We start from the raw sequence: 25,415 nt of genomic DNA, 5'->3' as shown, positions 1-25,415 counted from the left end.
TCGACCCAGATGAGGACCGTGATGATTTTTTCTTAGCTGGGAAAGTGGGCCAATCGTTGTCCCCAGGGGCCACTGTGGCCATTATTCTTCTCACTTGTGACAACAAACAGATTTATGTGGCCCCGGAGGAAGCATTTGTCACCGCAGTGGACATCCTCAGTAGCTGAGGCCTCAATATATGGGCCGGGGGTGGTGGTGTTCAGAATACCTCAGCGCATATCATGCATGGTATACTAGCTATCATACTTGTGTCTCCTCATACAACAACATACAAAACCTCCTGATGTCCTCCATCTGTCGCATAGCTCAGCTGATCTCAATGGATTGGAAAAAAAGGGTAAATAAATTCTGGCGGACGTGTATCAGTTGTATGTATAGGTGACCAACACTTTCATCTGAACTTCCTCCATAACTTTGCTAAGTGTGACGAATGGGACTTGGAACCCTCTTCCTGCTTTGATGAATCCCAGGTGCAGGCGAGGTCCCTGGTGGCCCCCAGGGGCGCCCTGATCTCCTGCTCACCCTCGCTCTTATCCACCCCATATATCTTGCCAACTAAGACAAGCAGATTTGATCCTCTCTAAATTTTGCTATTGTCCCCTTTTACCCCCTGGTCAGCTGAATCTCCTGTGTTATTGTCGCGTGTCCTGACGTCCTGACATGGTGTCCTGACGCCACTCTGGCTCCCAACTGTTGGCTGCTCTAGGCTCTGTGACCCGGGACGTTGACAGAGCGTAGAGCATGCTGCTGCTAGCTTCTTTTTCCCAGGGCTCCTGTTGGCCAGTCGTCCGTTGTGGTACTGTCGCCGTATGTGCCCAGGGCTCCTGTTGGCCAGATGTCCGTTGTGGTACTGTCGCCGTATGTGCCCAGGGCTCCTGTTGGCCAGACGTCCGTTGTGGTACTGTCGCCGTATGTGCCCAGGGCTCCTGTTGGCCAGACGTCCGTTGTGGTACTGTCGCCGTATGTGCCCAGGGCTCCTGTTGGCCAGACGTCCGTTGTGGTACTGTCGCCGTTTCGGCTCAGGGCTCCTGTTGGCCAGTCCGTTGTGGTGTTCTCAAGTCTGCAGAGGCGTGGGACGTCCCCCTTCCCCTCCCCCACGACTGAACCAATGGTGGTTCACAGCATTGTTTCCCACAGCAAGCGGAGTCTCTCACAGGCAACTCTCACTCTCTCTCTCCGGCCGCCTTCAGTAGCTTGGCCGGCCACCTGACGACCACCTCTGGCCGCCTCGACCCGCCCACCACCGGCTGGCTGCCTCACCAGTCAGTCTTCACACATTTGAACACATTACAAAATAACAGACGAGTATCCCTGGTGAGATTCCTTCCAATGTTTTCATTCACAGTTTTTTGGCGCCTCAACCACCAGCTTAAATGCGTTTGGATGCATTATTTGATACGACTTATTGATAACTATATGTAGGTCTACATCATTTTTGTCATCACTTGCATAAACGAAAGCTGTTCGTTATTCAATGTATAACACACAACACTATATATAGGCAAAAATAACAAGCTGAGGCAAGGAAGGTGAGGTGAGAATGTGAGAGGAAGGTGAGGCATGATCCTCAAGGATCATGCCTCACCTTCCTCTCACATTCATCCCAGAACGGTCGTATTGTTTAATGTCTTGCTAGAGAGAGAGATCCAAATTGATTTATATATTTCCCCAAAATGTACCAGTATAGCCCACACTATATTGGCCATTTTACAGTTTCTGACTATGCCATTAAGAGAAGTATTTCTCGATGGATATTTTTATTTTTTCGGCGAGTGCAAATGAACGCGAACAAAGAATATCCTGAATTTCCGGCATGGTGGTGGAAGGGCTTAGCTTGACCGAGGCAGGGCTAAGCTTGGCCGTGGCAGGGTTAAGCTTGACCGGGGCAGGACTACGCTTGGCCGTGGCAGGGCTAAACTTGTTCAGAAAATGTTCTCTCTCCTGGTGTTAATTTTAATGGTCAGTTCCAGTTGGTCCACCTTCCTGGTAACTGACCCCCCCTCACCCCCTTCCTGGTGCCTGACCCCCCCCCCTCACCACCTTCCTGGTGACTGACCCCCCCCTCACCACCTTCCTGGTGACTGACCCCCCCCTCTCACCACCTTCTTGGTGACTGACTGTGAGATTTTTCTCTACGCCTACCTCCCTTAAGAGGTGGACTACAAGTTTAAAGTCTGCTCACGGCAGTTAAGCATGAGTCCAGTAGAAAAAGGAAAAGCGGGAGCAAACCGCCAGGCCTCCACCACAAGGGTGAAAACCTGTCCACAATTGGCCGCTGGCTCCTTCTAGTTAAACAGGACGTTAAAACTAATAAAGGGTAACCGACGGGTTCTCACAATCAAATATTTATATTTGAAGTGGCGCTATGAATTGGAATTCGAATTCCCAAGAACAGCCGCCTTATCAAGATCACATCAACATTTAATGATATTATGCAGAAATATAGTGGAATAATATGGTTGAAGGGTTGACATCAAAGACTGTTTTCTATAACATAACAATTTATTAATAACAAGAGACTAACTACTACATTACCGAGTTTACGTTACGTTAATGTCAATCCAGTGGCACGATAACAAACAGCTAAATAGCAACCCTTGCTGTGAGGCTGCATACTGAACTAACCTGAACACAGGTGTGCCCACTGATGACGCAATATTGCAAAACAAAGAAAAATATCACAGACTAAGTTACACCACAGCGAATGGTTACGTTATTGTACATCAAGTGGCATTTGCAACACAGCTATTCAACAGCCCCTCGAGAAGTGACAGCAGGCTCCATCTTGCTGACACTTCGGGCTGATAACATGAACTAACTGAACAAATGAAGGATCCACTGAAACAAAGACACAAGCAGGCAATCAATAGTGTCACGGTTTCCCTGACAGCTACTATAATCACAAGCTTAGGAGTCCTCCCGCCCCCCAGGAGAGACCCACGTAACTAGGTGGAAGTCTAACAGTGACTCCCCCCTATCACAACCCCGTGTGAACACTCTTTGCAACTCCCATTAAGAAGTTGCCCTGTTGTAACCCGATACACCGACAGGCAAGGCGGGAATTCTGGGACACAGCTCCACAGATCCCTAGTATGACTCTACTCTCGTCACCAGACGACAACCAAAAGAAATTGCCTGAAGTGATTAATTACGTTAATTGACTGATCGCAGCAGTCAGCAACAAAGTACCACGGTAATCACAAACAATTGTCTCCCACTAGACAACAACATGATGATACTCTACGTTAATCTTTAACACTTGTCTCTCTCTTGTTAACAATAACTCAACATATTACAACACACTTGACTCCTTGCAAGTATTCAGTGAGTAATTCTCAATTAAGGTCAAACGGACCACTAATTACATCCCCATTGAGTTACGTTAACTAAGCCTACCCTAACTTGGTAGCTTCTCCACAGTCTGTGTCAAAAAATTACTAGTGAGTGTTAATTACCCTAATTAACCCACTAATTACTGAGCCATTAATTAACTGTCACCAGGACCGATAATTAACCATCCATAAATACGTCTCACTCCGCACTGCCTAAGCAGGTCTCATCAAACACTGTGAATTCACGGGAAAGGAGTTAATTACCCTAATTAACAAGATGTGCCAATAATCCACTGTCCTCAGACAGGATATGATTAATACAACGATTTATGCTAGCTCCATGACCTCGCTTTACCGAGTCACCGGAGCTCTCCAATGCTAATTACTCCACTAATTAACATGAGCCACTAATGCTATACCCCTGAAAGGTAATTAGTCTCGAGCATATTACGTTAACACAAATACTGACAGACTCTGACAGAACCTCTCCCACTACGTGAATTCATGATGAGAAGGCTAATTACATAATTAGCTAGAGTGGTCAATTAACTGTCACATGGACAATTAATTGCTCCCGAGACGTATCTCATTCTCGCTCAACACTGTTCCCTCTTATAACAGCCCTCACTCACTCCCCAATACTAAGTGTGCACCCCTTATCCAGTTAATTACCCCTTAATTAACTCACTGAATCCTTAAGTCCTCAACATAACTTAAAGAACAAAGTAACCCCAGCGTTACATAGGTCACACTATAATGGCATGCAACATCATATCAGCACTGCCCACATATAGTTGCAGCTACTGCAACTCGCTAATTACTGTGCCCACACAATAAAACACACGGTTGTGCAACACACACAAGTATACTAATATTACTGCCCCTCCTCTTCTTTTACTTGCACCCGATTGCAAAGGAATACTGTGAACACACACATACTTCAGCCAGGCAATTAACCCATCAATTGCCTGCTCTCATTAAGTACTGAAAATTCCCCTGAATAATCCTAGAGGTCCCTTACTCTCAACACAGTTCCTGGGGCAATAATATTGTATACTGATAACAACACTGCACAAACCTGCAACATAATGATGCCGTCAGCATACCCCACATGCTAATGACATCATTAGGCACTCGGTCAGCAATCACCTCTACTGACTACCACACAATCACAGTACATAGACATGCAAATGAACACATAGAAATGGCCTTCACCTACTCTCTGAAAATTATATCACCAAGTAATATGTACTAATTACACAGACTTCAGGGGTCCTCACTGACACTCCTGACTACCTCTAATGATTATAATTTTACTGTACTCTATGGCATTAATCCAGCCTGAACGATTATATAGAATCGACAGGCTGGATCACTTACATGGTAAATCTCTACACTGACTGGTCACATCCTCTAGTCAGTCTACCAACATACTACCATACAGCGTGGTCCCGTGTATAATCTCTATCTCCAGGTACCGCCCCTACCCGACATCTGGATTCCACTGACAGCTGCCCCCCAGCTGTTTTTTTCCTAGCCTGGCGAGGCTCTGAGATAACTCTTACCGGGAACATCCACCGGTACTCATCACACTGTAATAGTACTCATTTCTACTCATTTCTACTGCCTTATTTTTTTCTCATTCCCAAAACTGACTACCACACTTAGCTTTTAGCTGACACACTTAGCTGACTTGCTCCTCATGCGTCGACAAGATGTGGCCCTAGGCTGTCCCGGGAAAGTGGCCAAGGCATGTGGCCAAGGCAGGTGGCCACAGCGCCCCTCCCGAGCTGAGAGAGGGGGGGTTGGGTGGCCTGGGGTGGCCGGCTCGCGGGTGGCCTGGGTGGCCGCCTCGCGGGCAGGCGGGTGGGTGGCCTGGGGTGGCCGGCGCGCGGGCAGGCGCGGGTGGCCACGGGTGGCCGCGGGCTGGCAGGCTGCCGCCCACAGGAGTACCCATGCGGCTGGGGAATCTCCACCCCATCACTCTAGAACCATGCCTTTGTTCTACACTGGGGTGACAATGGTTGGTGGCGTCCCCAGGCGGCGTCCCCATACTGACGCAGCCTGGCGGAATGCAGAGTCCAACATGGGCCTGCAATCACACATACGCGTACACTGGCCAACATCAATTGTCCATTGCCACTAGACAGGATGCTCAGACCCGAGGGATGAGGGATCAATCTGATACTCCACGAGGCTTCTGCCAGCCTGCCTCATGCGTTCACACAGTCAACTGTCCCTTAGCTTTTTACTGTTTCTACCGTAAATCCCTGGCCCCAATTCACTTAATTAGGCCTTGAGACAACCCCTGATGGCAGGAGTGCCACCAATCGAGTAATTTGGACGACAGAAGCGATTAACAGGGGGTGGAGGCGGCAAGCGTGCCGCCCCACCCAAACACCTCTTCCTTCCCTGGCCGCCCAATTCAAACTACCAGATTTCGCGGGCTCAGGGTACAACAGATACCCATACCTACTCCCTACAATCCCTAGACCAATCAGCTTGGAGCCGGCACAGGCCCTCGTGCCGCCCCCAATCAGAATTCTTCGCGCCAAAACTAGGCTTGGACCACACGTGCCCCAAACCAATCACCTCTCTCCGTCACCCTCGGCGTCTTGTGACGTCACAAGGAGGAGGAGGCCTAAGGAGTGGCGTGATGTCTCCCATGTTGGGGGGGAAGAGGCAGCGCTCACCCCACTCTCCCCCCCCCCACCTCTAACGGTTTTAGTCAAGTATCCTCTCACACTCACTCTCAACTCACATCCTATTTCCCAGAAACAGGAAAATCTCTGTAATTCTCTCTACAGAGCAATCACAGACTTCTAACTACTCTCAAGTGATAGTTCTTGACATAAGCTTTCATTCAACACCCAACAAGCATATGTTATTTTTTTGAAAGCTTCAATTTCTAGAGTGTCTAGCCTGCTCTAGAAACTAGGAAAACTAGCTGAGGGATCTAGATCCCTCACACAACCTCCCACTAAAGAATATATTTTCCTGCAAGGAAAATACATTCAAAACACCAGCTAGTTTTTCTGCACACACCTGCCCAACAGGTGTACTAGCTAAACAAGTGTGGAGTGTGAAACTCTGTTTCCTATCCATCCTGGCCTGAGGGTCTCTGTGCACTACCACCGGATCACCCTGGTGGTGCTGCCCGACCTTGGAGTGGCAACATGTTCGGCTCCAGCTCTGGTCCTGGCCGGTTCAACACCTCGCAACCATTTCCATCACTGAACCTCCCATTTCCATCCTCGGTCTGTGTCATACTGGACACATGTGCAACACATTGGTGTGGCCTTACCGGTGAAGCACTTCTACACTCCCCTCAGCCTACAAACGACTTACTGTCAGTCCTCCACCTGACCTAGCAACAAGTTGACAGGATCACTCTCACTGTCCAACTGCCCAACACCAGCCGGTCTTGCTCTACCGACTGAACTATCTGGGAGAAAACCCTCTTCTACAGGTACCTATGCTCCCCTACTGAGCCTGGGGTCCCTCCCTTGCTTCTCCTAGGTCCCCCTACTCTAACAAGGACTCAAGCAAAACTTTTGACATCTGTCAAACTCTCTCGTCTAGTTCTCCCCTGGACCTAACTTGGAATGTGATCAGCATTCCCTCTGCAGATCTACTATAACCCTTTACCAAGGCAATCCTTAAAGAACAAAATCATTATGCTGCTGGGGATCTGAACCATGGAAAATCACCAGCCCAAAATGACCCTTGCCATCTTGCATTAGCAGCCTTTCTTCAAAAGGCGATCGATGTATGCATCCATCGAATCGTCTTTCTCAGAACTGCCAAGCTAGGCATCTTTACCTTCATACCTTGTCACCGGGTTAAGTGCACTAGGGTGGGTTTGGCTTCCCTTCCCTGTGTGAGATTGCCTCCTTGCAATCTGTACTGGAGCCAGCACTGACTTGCTGCGCTCTCACCTTCAGGCTCGAACTCGGCCCTGCTGTCACCTCTGCTAACGGGAGCCTCTGCTCAACCTCTCTAGTGACTACCATGAATTCTTCCTGGGGTTGTACAGTCCCCACTCTGGCAAGAAATTCCATCACCTGTCTAACTACAGATGAATTACTCCACTTCTCTAAAGAAGTCTACTTGGATCCTACTCTGGTGGCGCGACCTCCCACTAAGATCCTACTGTGTAACAATAACTACACTCCTATGACACCCCTGACAACTACAGTGTCGTCCAATAAGACCTCTCACACTTGAGGTCACTTCTAGAAGCTTCTTCTACCCTAAGGTAGGTGGTGTCTTGCACCTCAGGCAGATCCTGAGTGCATTCTTGCAACCCCTGTTGCACGCTGGCTGTGTGTCCACGACACCTGCTGCTGAGCTGACACCCCTCACCAATGAGTGTGTCAATGTCCACTAGCTCGCAGCCACAAAAAGCCAGACAGATTTCCCCATATCTACCATGAAATACCTCTTTCATACTGTGTGTGTGAGGTGTGTGTACCTACGTGTGACAACCGTGCACAAAACATACCTCCAACAATACTGTTCCACAATATTCTGCAACTATATTTTATGTTACTTTAAAAATTCAATAAGACTACTCTTCATGGGCTCGAACCCAAGTTGCATAGCCCCACGTTGGGCGCCAGCTGTGAGATTTTTCTCTACGCCTACCTCCCTTAAGAGGTGGACTACAAGTTTAAAGTCTGCTCACGGCAGTTAAGCATGAGTCCAGTAGAAAAAGGAAAAGCGGGAGCAAACCGCCAGGCCTCCACCACAAGGGTGAAAACCTGTCCACAATTGGCCGCTGGCTCCTTCTAGTTAAACAGGACGTTAAAACTAATAAAGGGTAACCGACGGGTTCTCACAATCAAATATTTATATTTGAAGTGGCGCTATGAATTGGAATTCGAATTCCCAAGAACAGCCGCCTTATCAAGATCACATCAACATTTAATGATATTATGCAGAAATATAGTGGAATAATATGGTTGAAGGGTTGACATCAAAGACTGTTTTCTATAACATAACAATTTATTAATAACAAGAGACTAACTACTACATTACCGAGTTTACGTTACGTTAATGTCAATCCAGTGGCACGATAACAAACAGCTAAATAGCAACCCTTGCTGTGAGGCTGCATACTGAACTAACCTGAACACAGGTGTGCCCACTGATGACGCAATATTGCAAAACAAAGAAAAATATCACAGACTAAGTTACACCACAGCGAATGGTTACGTTATTGTACATCAAGTGGCATTTGCAACACAGCTATTCAACAGCCCCTCGAGAAGTGACAGCAGGCTCCATCTTGCTGACACTTCGGGCTGATAACATGAACTAACTGAACAAATGAAGGATCCACTGAAACAAAGACACAAGCAGGCAATCAATAGTGTCACGGTTTCCCTGACAGCTACTATAATCACAAGCTTAGGAGTCCTCCCGCCCCCCAGGAGAGACCCACGTAACTAGGTGGAAGTCTAACAGTGACTCCCCCCTATCACAACCCCGTGTGAACACTCTTTGCAACTCCCATTAAGAAGTTGCCCTGTTGTAACCCGATACACCGACAGGCAAGGCGGGAATTCTGGGACACAGCTCCACAGATCCCTAGTATGACTCTACTCTCGTCACCAGACGACAACCAAAAGAAATTGCCTGAAGTGATTAATTACGTTAATTGACTGATCGCAGCAGTCAGCAACAAAGTACCACGGTAATCACAAACAATTGTCTCCCACTAGACAACAACATGATGATACTCTACGTTAATCTTTAACACTTGTCTCTCTCTTGTTAACAATAACTCAACATATTACAACACACTTGACTCCTTGCAAGTATTCAGTGAGTAATTCTCAATTAAGGTCAAACGGACCACTAATTACATCCCCATTGAGTTACGTTAACTAAGCCTACCCTAACTTGGTAGCTTCTCCACAGTCTGTGTCAAAAAATTACTAGTGAGTGTTAATTACCCTAATTAACCCACTAATTACTGAGCCATTAATTAACTGTCACCAGGACCGATAATTAACCATCCATAAATACGTCTCACTCCGCACTGCCTAAGCAGGTCTCATCAAACACTGTGAATTCACGGGAAAGGAGTTAATTACCCTAATTAACAAGATGTGCCAATAATCCACTGTCCTCAGACAGGATATGATTAATACAACGATTTATGCTAGCTCCATGACCTCGCTTTACCGAGTCACCGGAGCTCTCCAATGCTAATTACTCCACTAATTAACATGAGCCACTAATGCTATACCCCTGAAAGGTAATTAGTCTCGAGCATATTACGTTAACACAAATACTGACAGACTCTGACAGAACCTCTCCCACTACGTGAATTCATGATGAGAAGGCTAATTACATAATTAGCTAGAGTGGTCAATTAACTGTCACATGGACAATTAATTGCTCCCGAGACGTATCTCATTCTCGCTCAACACTGTTCCCTCTTATAACAGCCCTCACTCACTCCCCAATACTAAGTGTGCACCCCTTATCCAGTTAATTACCCCTTAATTAACTCACTGAATCCTTAAGTCCTCAACATAACTTAAAGAACAAAGTAACCCCAGCGTTACATAGGTCACACTATAATGGCATGCAACATCATATCAGCACTGCCCACATATAGTTGCAGCTACTGCAACTCGCTAATTACTGTGCCCACACAATAAAACACACGGTTGTGCAACACACACAAGTATACTAATATTACTGCCCCTCCTCTTCTTTTACTTGCACCCGATTGCAAAGGAATACTGTGAACACACACATACTTCAGCCAGGCAATTAACCCATCAATTGCCTGCTCTCATTAAGTACTGAAAATTCCCCTGAATAATCCTAGAGGTCCCTTACTCTCAACACAGTTCCTGGGGCAATAATATTGTATACTGATAACAACACTGCACAAACCTGCAACATAATGATGCCGTCAGCATACCCCACATGCTAATGACATCATTAGGCACTCGGTCAGCAATCACCTCTACTGACTACCACACAATCACAGTACATAGACATGCAAATGAACACATAGAAATGGCCTTCACCTACTCTCTGAAAATTATATCACCAAGTAATATGTACTAATTACACAGACTTCAGGGGTCCTCACTGACACTCCTGACTACCTCTAATGATTATAATTTTACTGTACTCTATGGCATTAATCCAGCCTGAACGATTATATAGAATCGACAGGCTGGATCACTTACATGGTAAATCTCTACACTGACTGGTCACATCCTCTAGTCAGTCTACCAACATACTACCATACAGCGTGGTCCCGTGTATAATCTCTATCTCCAGGTACCGCCCCTACCCGACATCTGGATTCCACTGACAGCTGCCCCCCAGCTGTTTTTTTCCTAGCCTGGCGAGGCTCTGAGATAACTCTTACCGGGAACATCCACCGGTACTCATCACACTGTAATAGTACTCATTTCTACTCATTTCTACTGCCTTATTTTTTTCTCATTCCCAAAACTGACTACCACACTTAGCTTTTAGCTGACACACTTAGCTGACTTGCTCCTCATGCGTCGACAAGATGTGGCCCTAGGCTGTCCCGGGAAAGTGGCCAAGGCATGTGGCCAAGGCAGGTGGCCACAGCGCCCCTCCCGAGCTGAGAGAGGGGGGGTTGGGTGGCCTGGGGTGGCCGGCTCGCGGGTGGCCTGGGTGGCCGCCTCGCGGGCAGGCGGGTGGGTGGCCTGGGGTGGCCGGCGCGCGGGCAGGCGCGGGTGGCCACGGGTGGCCGCGGGCTGGCAGGCTGCCGCCCACAGGAGTACCCATGCGGCTGGGGAATCTCCACCCCATCACTCTAGAACCATGCCTTTGTTCTACACTGGGGTGACAATGGTTGGTGGCGTCCCCAGGCGGCGTCCCCATACTGACGCAGCCTGGCGGAATGCAGAGTCCAACATGGGCCTGCAATCACACATACGCGTACACTGGCCAACATCAATTGTCCATTGCCACTAGACAGGATGCTCAGACCCGAGGGATGAGGGATCAATCTGATACTCCACGAGGCTTCTGCCAGCCTGCCTCATGCGTTCACACAGTCAACTGTCCCTTAGCTTTTTACTGTTTCTACCGTAAATCCCTGGCCCCAATTCACTTAATTAGGCCTTGAGACAACCCCTGATGGCAGGAGTGCCACCAATCGAGTAATTTGGACGACAGAAGCGATTAACAGGGGGTGGAGGCGGCAAGCGTGCCGCCCCACCCAAACACCTCTTCCTTCCCTGGCCGCCCAATTCAAACTACCAGATTTCGCGGGCTCAGGGTACAACAGATACCCATACCTACTCCCTACAATCCCTAGACCAATCAGCTTGGAGCCGGCACAGGCCCTCGTGCCGCCCCCAATCAGAATTCTTCGCGCCAAAACTAGGCTTGGACCACACGTGCCCCAAACCAATCACCTCTCTCCGTCACCCTCGGCGTCTTGTGACGTCACAAGGAGGAGGAGGCCTAAGGAGTGGCGTGATGTCTCCCATGTTGGGGGGGGAGAGGCAGCGCTCACCCCACTCTCCCCCCCCCCACCTCTAACGGTTTTAGTCAAGTATCCTCTCACACTCACTCTCAACTCACATCCTATTTCCCAGAAACAGGAAAATCTCTGTAATTCTCTCTACAGAGCAATCACAGACTTCTAACTACTCTCAAGTGATAGTTCTTGACATAAGCTTTCATTCAACACCCAACAAGCATATGTTATTTTTTTGAAAGCTTCAATTTCTAGAGTGTCTAGCCTGCTCTAGAAACTAGGAAAACTAGCTGAGGGATCTAGATCCCTCACACTGACCCCCCTCACCACCTTCCTAGTGACTGACCTCCCCCCTCACCACCTTCCTGGTGACTGACCACCCCCCCTCACCACCTTCCTGGTGGCTGACCTCCCCTCTCACCACCTTCCTGGTGACTGACCCCCCCTCACCACCTTCCTGGTGACTGACCTCCCCCCTCACCACCTTCCTGGTGACTGACTTCCCCCTCACCACCTTCCTGGTGACTGACCCCCTTCACCACTTTCCTGGTGACTGACCCCCCCTCACCACCTTCCTGGTGACTGACCCCCCCTCACCACCTTCCTGGTGACTGACCCCCCCTCACCACCTTCCTGGTGACTGACCCCCCTCACCATCTTCCTGGTGACTGACCCCCCTCACCACCTTCCTGGTGACTGACCCCCCTCACCACCTTCCTGGTGACTGACCCCCCCCTCACCACCTTCCTGGTGACTGACCTCCCCCCTCACCACCTTCCTGGTGACTGACCCCCCCTCACCACCTTCCTGGTGACTGACCCCCCTCACCACCTTCCTGGTGACTGACCCCCCCTCACCACCTTCCTGGTGACTGACCCCCCTCACCACCTTCCTGGTGACTGACCCCCCCTCACCACCTTCCTGGTGACTGACCCCCCCTCACCACCTTCCTGGTGACTGACCCCCCCTCACCACCTTCCTGGTGACTGACCTCCCCCCTCACCACCTTCCTGGTGACTGACCCCCCTCACCACCTTCCTGGTGACTGACCTCCCCCCTCACCACCTTCCTGGTGACTGACCCCCCTCACCACCTTCCTGGTGACTGACCCCCCCTCACCACCTTCCTGGTGACTGACCCCCCCTCACCACCTTCCTGGTGACTGACCCCCCCTCACCACCTTCCTGGTGACTGACCCCCCTCACCATCTTCCTGGTGACTGACCCCCCTCACCACCTTCCTGGTGACTGACCCCCCTCACCACCTTCCTGGTGACTGACCCCCCCCTCACCACCTTCCTGGTGACTGACCTCCCCCCTCACCACCTTCCTGGTGACTGACCCCCCCTCACCACCTTCCTGGTGACTGACCCCCCTCACCACCTTCCTGGTGACTGACCCCCCCTCACCACCTTCCTGGTGACTGACCCCCCTCACCACCTTCCTGGTGACTGACCCCCCCTCACCACCTTCCTGGTGACTGACCCCCCCTCACCACCTTCCTGGTGACTGACCCCCCCTCACCACCTTCCTGGTGACTGACCCCCCCTCACCACCTTCCTGGTGACTGACCTCCCCCCTCACCACCTTCCTGGTGACTGACCCCCCTCACCACCTTCCTGGTGACTGACCTCCCCCCTCACCACCTTCCTGGTGACTGACCCCCCTCACCACCTTCCTGGTGACTGACCCCCCCTCACCACCTTCCTGGTGACTGACCCCCCCTCACCACCTTCCTGGTGACTGACCACCCCTCACCACCTTCCTGGTGACTGACCCCCCTCACCACCTTCCTGGTGACTGACCCCCCCTCACCACCTTCCTGGTGACTGACCTCCCCCCTCACCACCTTCCTGGTGACTGACCCCCCCTCACCACCTTCCTGGTGACTGACCTCCCCCCTCACCACCTTCCTGGTGACTGACCCCCCCTCACCACCTTCCTGGTGACTGACCCCCCCTCACCACCTTCCTGGTGACTGACCCCCCCTCACCAACTTCCTGGTGACTGACCCCCCCTCACCACCTTCCTGGTGACTGACCCCCCTCACCACCTTCCAGGTGACTGACCCCCCCTCACCACCTTCCTGGTGACTGACCACCCCCCTCACCACCTTCCTGGTGACTGACTTCCCCCTCACCACCTTCCTGGTGACTGACCTCCCCCCTCACCACCTTCCTGGTGACTGACCACCCCCCTCACCACCTTCCTGGTGAATGACTTCCCCCTCACCACCTTCCTGGTGACTGACTCACCACCTTCCTGGTGTGTGTGTACTCACCAAGTTCTACAGGTTCCGTGTGATAACGACCCCTAAATCTTTCTCTCTATTTGACTAATTGATTTTCCAGAGTTGAACTTTAGCAGCCATTTTCTAGACCATTCCTGCAGTTTGTCCAGGTCGTCCTGTAGTCTCTGTCTATCTTCATCCGTCTTGATTCTTCTCAAAATTTGTGCAGCACCAGCAAACACGTGTGAGCGCCCGCGCGCGTGTGAGCGCCTGCGCGTGTGTGTGAGCGCGAGTGGAGGTGTGAGCACTTCCTGTTATTGGTCTGCGGAGGTTGAGTTACGTGGCTCCCTCGTCCATAAACACGGCCACCTGTCACTGTACTCCGTGGCCCAGGGTCACTGTTGCCTGGGAGGTGTTGTCTGGGAGGTGTTGCCTGGGAGGTGTTGTCTGGGAGGGGGTGCCTGGGAGGTGTTGCCTGGGTGTTGCCTGGGAGGTGTTGCCTGGGAGGTGTTGCCTGGGAGGTGTTGCCTGGGAGGTGTTGCCTGGGAGGTGCTGGCAGTGGTAAAGGGTATTTGTTTCAAAATCAAGATGAATGAGATCATCAGCTGGATGGGATTATAGAGGAAATGAGGGAGAGGCCGTGGTGTGAGGGATGGCGCTTTGTGTGAGGGAGGGGCCGTAGTGTGAGGAAGTGGTCGTAGTGTGAGGGAGAGGCCGCAGTGTGAGGGAGGGGCACTGTGCCATCTTATCTTGAGATGATTTCGGGGCTTTAGTGTCCCCGCGGCCCGGTCCTCGACCAGGCCTCCACGCCCAGGAAGCAGCCCGTGACAGCTGACTAACACCCAGGTACCTATTTTACTGCTAGGTAACAGGGGCATAGGGTGAAAGAAACTCTGCCCATTGTTTCTTGCCGTCGCCCGGGATCGAACCCGGGACCACAGGATCACAAGTCCAGTGTGCTGTCCGCTCGGCCGACCGGCTGTCTACCACATTAGTGCCACAGTTCCTCACTGCCAGCTACTGCCTCTCATCACCCTTCACTCATCAGGTTAGGAAATTTCGTCTTTTCGTGACCTCTTGAAGACGATTTGTTTTACAATTTTCAGCAACTTTTCCTTAGTTTCAAGTAGTGATGCACCTCTGTGTACCTTTCTCCTGTGTAGCTTTGTCCTAAGGAGAGGTTTCTTGCTTGAATCGTTCTCAAGAAGGTTGTTGGTAATTGGCGTGTTTGTTGATGTGGATCATTTGTTGTCATCTGTCCCGAGCTCGATCACAGACTCACAGTGTGATAGTGGACGAGGCACGTTACACCAGGAGGTCAGCCCCACTCATCCTGTACATACCCAGGGAGAAGATGGAGGGCCACCTTAAGTAATGAGCACTGCTGGGTAAAGCATTAGCAAGCTCGGGCCAGCCCCTGCACAAGACAGCCATCGCCCCTGCGACCCGTTGAGGGGGTGGATACAGTGCACCACACACGACTCACAGTCAAGACTACCATCCTCGACGGTCACGGATTCAACAAGAGCGAGCTCCTGAAGGTCCTCAGAGACGTCGCCGGCGTCACATCCATCGACACTTTGCAGGAAGGGTGAGTATTGTGCGCTACGTCTCGAGGGAGGAGGAGGAGGAGGACCTCGAAAAACTATAGAAATGCGATTGCGAGCTCCGCCGAAATCACCACCTCCATCCCAACTTCTCACGTCAACACCTTGTAACAAGAACAGTCTTCATCAGCGTCGAGACCAGCCCTTGGATCACGGACCGGAAAATAACTTAAATTATACTTAACATCGATAAAGAACAACCAGAACTTGGGGGTATTCGAAGTGGAGATCTTCAACAGCGGCGCCAGCAGGAAGCGCTACACCCTCATGATAACCTTCACCTCCATGGCAGCTGCCACACACGGTCTCCACTGCTGTGGCCTCCAGAGTCCTCCATACCGGGTGAAGATGGAATGATTCTACAAGATACAAAGGTGCTTTAATTGCTACGAGTACTCCCACCCTATCAACAAGTGCCAACAGCCCGTCCAGAAGTGCAGCATTTGCGCCCTGGACCATCACTTCGCCATCTGCAAGTCGGAAAGCAAATGCTGCCTGCTCTGTAACGGTGATCATCCTACCATTCTCCCACCGCTGCCCTCGCAGACAAAAACTTATTAAGATCCGGGCTGCATTCGACGAAGCCAAATAGTGCTAGGGACGTCACCGCTGGCGCCCCGAGCCCCAGCTCCAGCACCCCAGCTCCCACCATCATTCTTCATGATGTTCTGAGGGACGTTCAATCCCTCAGCTTCCCGGAGTTTCCGCGGGGAGGAGTAGCAACAGCACAACTACCCAGCCAATGGGGGCCCAGCTCCCAGCCTGCCAGCCAATCACCAACCCAGCCTTCGCCGAGGCATATGCCGACACCGAACACACTCCACAGCGCGGTGTATGCCATATCTACGGCGGCCGACAAGCTCGCCGACCACCGTAGAGAGCACCAAACTACAGGTAATAAGTGAGGATTCTCAGTATCATCTACGCTGCCACCCGCCTCCGGACCTCCACCGTCCCGGAGGAGGTCTTCACCACCTGTGCTCCAGCGACGAGTGCTCTCCCGGACGCCTGGCGCCTGACCTCACTGTGAACGGTGCCGCCTGACACGTCTACTGTCTGCCGCTGCTGCACCCGTTCCTGCAGCTGCTGCTGACCCTACATCGCACCCCGGAGCCCGCGCCTCCACAGCCGACGACATCGGTGGCAGTCCCGCCCATCGTCCGTGCAGCTGCACAGGCGGCCACCGTGTCTCCACCAGGACCATCTACCACCGTCGCCCCAGGGCCCGAAGGTACGCTCACTCTACCCTCTACTCCAGCGTCAGGATCTACCACTACTCATTCTTCAAGGATCACCGCTTCTACCTCGGACTCCAGCGACTCCTCCTCAGACGCACCTCGTCTCAGTTGGTCCCCCCCTTCCCCCCGCTCCTCCTCCTCAACACAAGACCAACCATGGACCTGGGGCCAGATTCACGAAGTAGTTACGCAAGCACTTACGAACCTGTACATCTTTTCTCAATCTTTGGCGGCTTTGTTTTCAATTATTAAACAGTTAATGAGCTCCGAAGCACCAGGAGACTGTTTATAACAATAACAACAGTTGAATGGGAGGTTTTCATGCTTTTAAACTGTTTAATAAATGTAACCGAAGCCGTCAAAGATTGAGGAAAGATGTACACGTTTGTAAGTGCTTGCGTAACTGCTTCGTGAATCCGGACCTGACCACTTCCTCCAGGATACCAGTCTCACACAACCTTAAACAACTGCACCGACATATTGTCGCGCACCAAGACGCAGACGCAGACGCAGAACAAGATGACGACCTAGAAACATGAACATCACCAGTTCGATCTGCGACGACCACCTCAGCCTCCTGTGAGCGACCATGAGAACACCTGTGAGCGACCATGAGAACACCTGTGAGCGACCATGAGAACACCTGTGAGCGACCATGAGAACACCTGTCAGCGACCATGAGAACACCTGTCAGCGACCATGAGAACACCTGTCAGCGACCATGAGAACACCTGTCAGCGACCATGAGAACACCTGTCAGCGACCATGAGAACACCTGTGAGCGACCATGAGAACACCTGTGAGCGACCATGAGAACACCTGCGGGCGAACATGAGAACACCTGTGAGCGACCATGAGAACACCTGTGACCATGAGAACACCTGTCAGCGACCATGAGAACACCTGTCAGCGACCATGAGAACACCTGTCAGCGACCATGAGAACACCTGTCAGCGACCATGAGAACACCTGTCAGCGACCATGAGAACACCTGTGAGCGACCATGAGAACACCTGTGAGCGACCATGAGAACACCTGCGGGCGAACATGAGAACACCTGTGAGCGACCATGAGAACACCTGTGACCATGAGAACACCTGTCAGCGACCATGAGAACACCTGTCAGCGACCATGAGAACACCTGTCAGCGACCATGAGAACACCTGTCAGCGACCATGAGAACACCTGTCAGCGACCATGAGAACACCTGTCAGCGACCATGAGAACACCTGTCAGCGACCATGAGAACACCTGTCAGCGACCATGAGAACACCTGTCAGCGACCATGAGAACACCTGTGAGCGACCATGAGAACACCTGTGAGCGACCATGAGAACACCTGCGAGCCACTATGAGAACACCTGCGAGCGACCATGAGAACACCTGCGAGCCACTATGAGAACACCTGCGAGCCACTATGAGAACACCTTCGAGCGACCATGAGAACACTACCCGTCCACTGCGCCACAGCGTCAAGTCTTATCCACGGGGGCTGGGGCCCGGGAGCTGTAGTTCGACCTCCTGCAACGTATTGTGTAGTGGGTCCCCGAGCCCCCCCGTGTCTGGGGGTGCTCCTCCCCCCCAGACACATCTCCATCACCCTCACTCATCTCCCTCCCTCACTCCCTGATCTCCCTGAGTGAGGGAGAGGGAGATAAGAAGGTTCTTGTGTGAGGGGGAAGAGTGTGATTCATACTAGTATGAGGAGGATGGGGGGCAAGCCAGAGGTTATGCTACACCAACAGTCTATACACGGTGTATGCCACAACAGCCGAAGCAGTCAGCTACTCACCTCGAAGGCGAAGAAAGGGACCTTGGGGTACCCCGGCGGGCACTCCGGCTCGCATCGATTCCTGTGAATCATTAGCCGTCAGTGTGGCGACGGGGCGCGGCGCCGGCCCCCCGCGCCTCCTCCAGGGCCCGCTTTCCCTTCCTGGGCGTTGGTCACCGCTGCTTGCAGGAATATTGCTGCTTGTTGCGTGACAAGTACCATGCAACACCCTCAGGGGGGGGGGGGGCTCTGTGCCACGGTCATGGGGGGGCGTCTGTACTGCAGGAGGGGGGGGGGAGCGTCTGGTACCCCAGGGAGGGGGGGGGGAGCGTCTGGTACCCCAGGGAGGGGGGAGCGTCTGGTACCCCAGGGAGGGGGGGGAGGTCTGGTACCCCAGGGAGGGGGGGGAGCGTCTGGTACCCCAGGGAGGTGGGGGGGGGGGGGTGATGGTGCCGCGGGCATTCAGTGCTGGAAGATTCTTGGTTGGTACTTTCTTGGTCACGAACTGTGATGGAATGTGAATTGGAACATTCAGGGTTGGCACTGGAAGATTCAGGGTTGGTACTGGAAGAGTCATTGCCGGTACTGGAAGATTCAGGGCCGGTACTGGAAGAGTCATTGCCGGTACTGGATGATTCAGGGCCGGTACTGGAAGAGTCATTGCCGGTACTGGAAGATTCAGGGCCGGTACTGGATGATTCAGGGTTGGTACTGGAAGATTCAGGGTTGATACTGGAAGATTCAGAGTTGGTACTGTAAGAGCCATTGCCGGTACTGGAAGATTCAGGGCCGGTACTGGAAGAGTCATTGCCGGTACTGGAAGATTCAGGGTTGGTACTGGAAGAGTCATTGCCGGTACTGGAACATTCAGGGCCGGTACTGGAAGATTCAGGGTTGGTACTGGAAGATGCAGGGTTCGGCACTGGAAGATTCAGGGTTCGGTACTGGAAGATTCAGGGTTCGGTATTGGAAGAATCAGGGTTTGGTACTGGAAGATTCAAAGACAGTTACTTGCGGACAATTAAGCTGTAAGAGTCACTAACCACCTTTAACATACATATCCGTAATCATATGCAATATCAGACTAAAGCCTTCGCCTTCCACTCTTTAAGATTCATCTTCCCAAACGTTTGATTTTTGTAAACTGCTTGTGGCCCTTCACCAATAAATCTAGAGACTAAACTTCCTGGCAAGAAAATAATCATAACCCGACCTGTGAGGAGCAGACCAGACACTGTTGGATGGGGTCGTTGACTCTGTAAGCTGACACGTTCGTAAACAATGGCTGAAGCTGGTTCTACGTTCTCAAGTGGTTGAGAAAGTGTAGTCTTAGGTAGACATGAGTCACAATAATGAGGCTGAAGATATGGTGACCGAGCCACACACCTGAGGATGAAGAGGCGACAACGTTTCGGTCCGTCCTGGACCACTATCAGATTGTGTGATGATGGTGGTCCATAACGCGACTGGATAACGGTACAGGACGGACCGTAACGTTGTCGTTTCTCCATTTTCTGATGGTTTGGTCTTGACAGTAGGTCTTAGGCGGCCAGGTCCAGGAGCTACACACTACACTCAGAAATCACATTAGCGTGATACATCAAATGAACAAATCCACAAGGGCCGTGATGAGGGTTCGGACTCACGTTCAGGATGATCCCAGACGCGCCATAGTAGATTGCGCCACGACATGGTTAAAAGAATTGCAACCGGGAGTGCAACTGCCCTCACACGGATCCCGCAGCCTCTCCGAGACACAAACCCGGGTGGTACACAATTCCCCCCATGCACCCGGGCTCTGTCAAAAAGCTGTTCAATCTCTTCGCCCTTACTTCAATGCAATCGACTAAGGCGTGTCTGGGATCATCCTGGACTAAGTTCGAACCCTCATCACGGCCCTTGTGGATTTATTCACTTGAGCTACACCCCTGGTACAAGGACCAACTGTGTATAACAACATCAAGCAACTCGACCCCGTGGTTGGTCCCTGAGGTAATCGCATCCGAGACCGACTTCAGTGGTCCACACTGAAGAGGACCAACTTATAAAGACCAGCCACACACCGCACTTATGTTCAGCTGTCAAGTTGACAAAGTAGCGGTGATCAATGGGAACACTGCGAGAAAGGGAAACACAGAGGAGAGATGAGACACAGACGAGGAATAAGACACATGAGAGAGAACTAAAGTGAGAGAGTTACTAATACTTGGAAGGTAAGTAAGCACATCAAGGTGAGTACATCATGACGAGCACACTCACCCATCAATCACACTCATCTCATTGGAATACAATCATCCTCCGCACACCTTCCACAACCCCCCACCCCTCACCCCACCCCACCCCACCCCTACCTAAGCCGACCTGTCACTAAGACCAACCTCACACAATCTCCAATACACTTGTGGTTGTATGAATATTTAAATATACTATTTATGTGTGATACAGCATTGACTCCGGGGGGGGGGGGAGGCCTGGGTGAGGAGGTGACGTGGTCAGGTCACCTGGGTGAGTGAAAGGTTCTTGTTATCCATCCTGTCATTTTTCTTGCAGTTGTGACGGCTACTTTATTGTGTTCTTTAAAGGTAAGGTCTTCCGACATGAGTACACCCAGATCCTTTACATTGCCTTTTCGTTCAATGTTATGATTTGACTGAGTTTTCTACGTGGTTTCCGTTTTTATATTTTCATTTTTCCGTAGCGCATGAGCTGGAACTTATCTTCGTTAAACACCATATTATTTTCTGTAGCCCATAGAAAGACCTGATTTACGTCTGATTGGAGGTTTGCCGTGTCCTCTATGTCGTCATCTCTCATAGAGATCCTAGTGTCATCTCCAAAGGATGATGCAGTACTATAGATTGTGTCCTTGTCTATGTCCGATATGAGGATGAGAGAAAGTACTGGAGCAAGCACAGTACCCTGGGGGACTGAGCTCTTAACGGTTTATGGATCGGATTTTATTTTATTGACTATTACACATTGGGTTCTGTTGGTCAGGAAATTGTAGATCCATCTGATTATTTTTCCGGTAATTACTTTTGAACGCATTTTATGTGCAATAACACCATGGTCACATATGGCAAAGGCTTTTGCGAAATCTGTGTAAATTACACCAGCGTTTTGTTTGTCTTCCATAGCATCTAATACCATATCATAGTGGTCCAGCAACTGCGACAGGCAAGAGCGCCCTGTTCTGAAACCATGTTGTCCGGGGTTATGGAGATGCTGTGATTCCATGTATTTTGTGCTCCTACTTCTTAGCACTCTCTCAAAGATTTTTATGATGTGTGATGTTAATGCTATCGGTCTGTAATTTTTTGCCTCTGCCTTATTTCCTCCTTTATGAAGTGGTGCTATCTCTGCTGTTTTTAGTATGTCAGGGATAATGCCAGTATCTAGGCTTTGTCTTCAAAGAATGTGAAGGGCCTGCGATAGGGCTTTTTTACAGTTCTTGATGAATATGGAGTTCGAAGAATCCGGGCCTGGTGCAGAGTGCATAGTGTGACGGTAACGCGTTAGTGTTCGGCTGTTCAAAAGCTAGGGGTATGGCCTCGTCACATAGAAACAAAAAAAGTATAAAATCTGGAACTTCGTCTGTGGTAAGGTAATGAGAAGACACACAAAACACAAGTAAATTTAACAATGCAATTTTAATTACGTTAGAAAAACAAAACATGAATAAAATGGACATACAAATTCGTATAATAAAATCAATCAATCAAAATAATAAGAATAATCAAATGACAAAATGAAAAGTTACGTTAAGACAAGTGAGCAATAACAAGCAGTGCAATATACAATCAAATAAGAGGTGCAGGAATATTGGCTTTAAGCTATCACCTCTCTTAGTACACGTAAGCCACAGCTTAGTCTACCAAGAAGACGTATTAACCTGATGAAAGCACGGGATATTCTGAGGACTGAGGTCGTGGTGGCCCCAGACATCAAGTAGTGTGGGGGTGGAGTGCAGGTGCAACTGGACCCGCAGCCAATCAGCGAGGAGCAGGCGACAAGACAGGTAGTTTGGCGGTTTGAGGTGGAGCAGGTGTTCCTGGCTGCATACGTTTTGCGCTCTGGCAAACCTTGCTGGTGTAGTTGGATATTTCTTCCATACTTGTTTTATATAGATGTAATGTGACGTATTTTGGAGGGAAGAGCAGGCTCAATCTCTTGAAGGAGATTATCGTCACAATAGGCATACTGTTTATGGCTTCTTCAAAATCCAGTGGGGATAGGGTGACGTCTGATATATGATTTGATGTTGGTATCACATCCATGAAAAATTCATTTGGGTTATCAATCTTTAGTGTGTTTAGTGACTCGTTGAAAACAGAGTCGTACTGCTTCCTCAGTAGCTCGCTCATTTCTTTGTTGTCATCTGTGAAAGTTCCATCTCCCTTTCTCAGGGGCCCGATACTAGATGTGGTTTTTGATCTTAATTTTGCATAGGAGAAAAAATATTTCGGATTTCTCTCTATTTCACTGATGGCCTTTTCCTCTCTTTGCCTCTCCTGGGTTTTGTATGATTCTTGTAGCTTGCGTTCAATTGTTTCTATTTCTTTACCTAACCTTCTTCGCCGTTCTTGAGATAGGGTGCGACTCTCAAGTTGTTCCGCGATTCGTTTTCTTCGCCTATATAGGGAACGACGTTCCCGTTCCAATCTGCATCTCTTTCTCTTTTTTCTTAGGTGTATGCGGTTTGAACATATTTCTAGTGCTACAGAGCTTATTTTTTTTCCAGGCACTGGTTCAGGTTTGCATTTTCTAGCTGTTCTTCCCAGTTTATTTCTGTGAAGTCTTGATTTATTTGCTCCCAGTTTATCTGTTTATTATTGAAGTTGAATTTGCTGAAATCTCCTCCACTGGGAATCGGGACTGGTTTTGAAGGTCTATTCCCCATGCTAGTCAGAACTTCAATTAAGTTGTGATCTGAGTAACAGGTATTTGTAATCAGTATGTTCCTGATCAATTCATCATTATTAGTGAAAATGAGGTTCAGCGTGTTCTCCTTCCTAGTTGGTTCTACTACTTGCTGGTTTAAGGCAAACCTGTCGCACAACCGTAGCAGGTCATTTGCATGTGCCTGTTCATTTAGGCTACTTCCTGGTATTCTTTCTGATATTACTGTATTAGCCAGGTGCTTCCATTTCAGGTGCCGTAGGTTGAAGTCCCCAAGCAGGATGATGTTTGGGGCTGGATTTGTGAGTTTTTTTAAGCAGTGTTCTATTTTCATCAGTTGGTCTTTAAACTGCTGAGGGTTTGCCTCCGGTGACTTATATACAAGGACAGTAACTACATTTAGGATCACTATTTTGATTATCAGCACTTCCACCATATCATTTGTGGTGTTTAGCAGCTCAGTACAGATGAGTGTGTCTTTGATGTAGAGGCTGACCCCACCCTGAAGCCGGTGTTTCCTATCAGATCTGAAAAGATTGTACTCTGAGATCCATATTTCACCATCATGGTAGTCCTTTGTGTGGGTTTCCGATAAGGCTGCAAACACTGCATTTGCCTCATGTAAGAGGCCATCTATGAAGTGAACTTTGTTACATTTGCGTGTTTTTATACCCTGGATGTTGGCAAATATAAATGATGTTATGTTAGTGGAAGTGCTGGATGCCTTACTTGGTGTTAATATCTGAGGCTCTGGTAAGGAGGCCGCTGTGTTTGCGTCCTCTCACCCTGGAAACACAAACCGTAACTGTCTCTATTTTCTGCTTGTTGCAACTTGTAATAAAGTTGTTACTTCTTGGCTTAACGTGTTTATGACGTATCAGAACGTTTTAACAACTTTCTATATTGGTTGTTATAACTGGTTAGGAGGTGTTAAAACTTGTTCGAATGTTGTAGCAACGTCGTAGTTTCGGTGTGTGTTTGGCGGGCAAGCATTTGACGGAGTTGGTGGTAAAGTCATTTTTAGCCATTCTTCTCCTCCTCCTCTTGCTAAAAAATAATCTTGGTAAGTAGTGTTGTGGCTGCTTTCCTCGAAGTGGTTTGTCTGTCTTATTCGTCTGGTGCCTCTTATATGGAAAGCTGCCCACCAAACACACACCGAAACTACGACGTTGGTACAACGTTCGAACAAGTTTTAACACCACCTAACCAGTTATAACAACCAATATAGCAAGTTGTAACAACGTTCTAATACGTCATAAACACGTTAAGCCAAGATGTAACAACTTTATTACAAGTTGTAACAAGCGGAAAATGGAGACAGTTTCGGTTTGTGTTTCCAGGGTGGACATTCCATATTGAAGCACTCTTTTCTATCTAAGGAGTTCTTGCATGGGTGAAAAAAATCACAGCTTTGGGGGTGGTCAGGTCACCTGGGTGAGGGTGGTGGTGGTCAGGTCACCTGGGTGAGGGGGGGAAGGCGGTGGTCAGGTCACCTGGGCGAGGGGGGTCGGAGGTCAGGTCACCCGGGCGAGGGGGGGTGGAGGACTGGTCACCTGGGCGAGGGGGGGTGGAGGACTGGTTACCTGGGCCAGGGGGGGGGGACGGAGGTCAGGTCACCTGAGCGAGGGGGGGGGGGGGGCGGTGGTCAGGTCACCTGGTCGAGGGTGGCGGTGGTCAGGTCACCTGGTCGAGGGTGGCGGTGGTCAGGTCACCTGGTCGAGGGTGGCGGTGGTCAGGTCACCTGGGCGAGAGGGGGGCGGAGGTCAGGTCACCTAGGCGAGAGAGTGAATATCAGGTCACCTGGGCGAGGGGGGGGCGGAGGTCAGGTCACCTGGGCGAGGGGGT

At 50.2% G+C, this 25,415-nt stretch overlaps 2 protein-coding genes across 5 annotated transcripts in view; one reads left to right on the top strand and one right to left on the bottom strand.

Annotated features, from left to right (window-relative positions):
* pHCl-1 (pH-sensitive chloride channel 1) overlaps positions 1–25,415 on the top strand; it is a 545,535-nt gene that overhangs the window by 223,840 nt on the left and 296,280 nt on the right. The gene's annotated exons all lie outside the window — the stretch shown is intronic.
* The window catches only part of LOC123755682 (mucin-6-like), a 39,133-nt gene that overhangs the window by 4,902 nt on the left and 8,816 nt on the right, over positions 1–25,415 (bottom strand). The window contains exons 3-4 of the mRNA XM_069299947.1: positions 19,162–19,593; positions 414–555 (exon numbers count right to left, since the gene is read on the bottom strand). Of these exons, the coding sequence (XP_069156048.1) occupies positions 414–555; positions 19,162–19,593 (574 nt within the window). The remainder of the gene's footprint in view (positions 1–413; positions 556–19,161; positions 19,594–25,415) is intronic.

The sequence above is a fragment of the Procambarus clarkii genome, chromosome 43, assembly GCF_040958095.1.
Source record: "Procambarus clarkii isolate CNS0578487 chromosome 43, FALCON_Pclarkii_2.0, whole genome shotgun sequence".
Taxonomy (NCBI): domain Eukaryota; kingdom Metazoa; phylum Arthropoda; class Malacostraca; order Decapoda; family Cambaridae; genus Procambarus; species Procambarus clarkii.
Note: the sequence above shows the minus strand (reverse complement) of the source record. Positions and strands in the feature narration are given on the sequence as shown.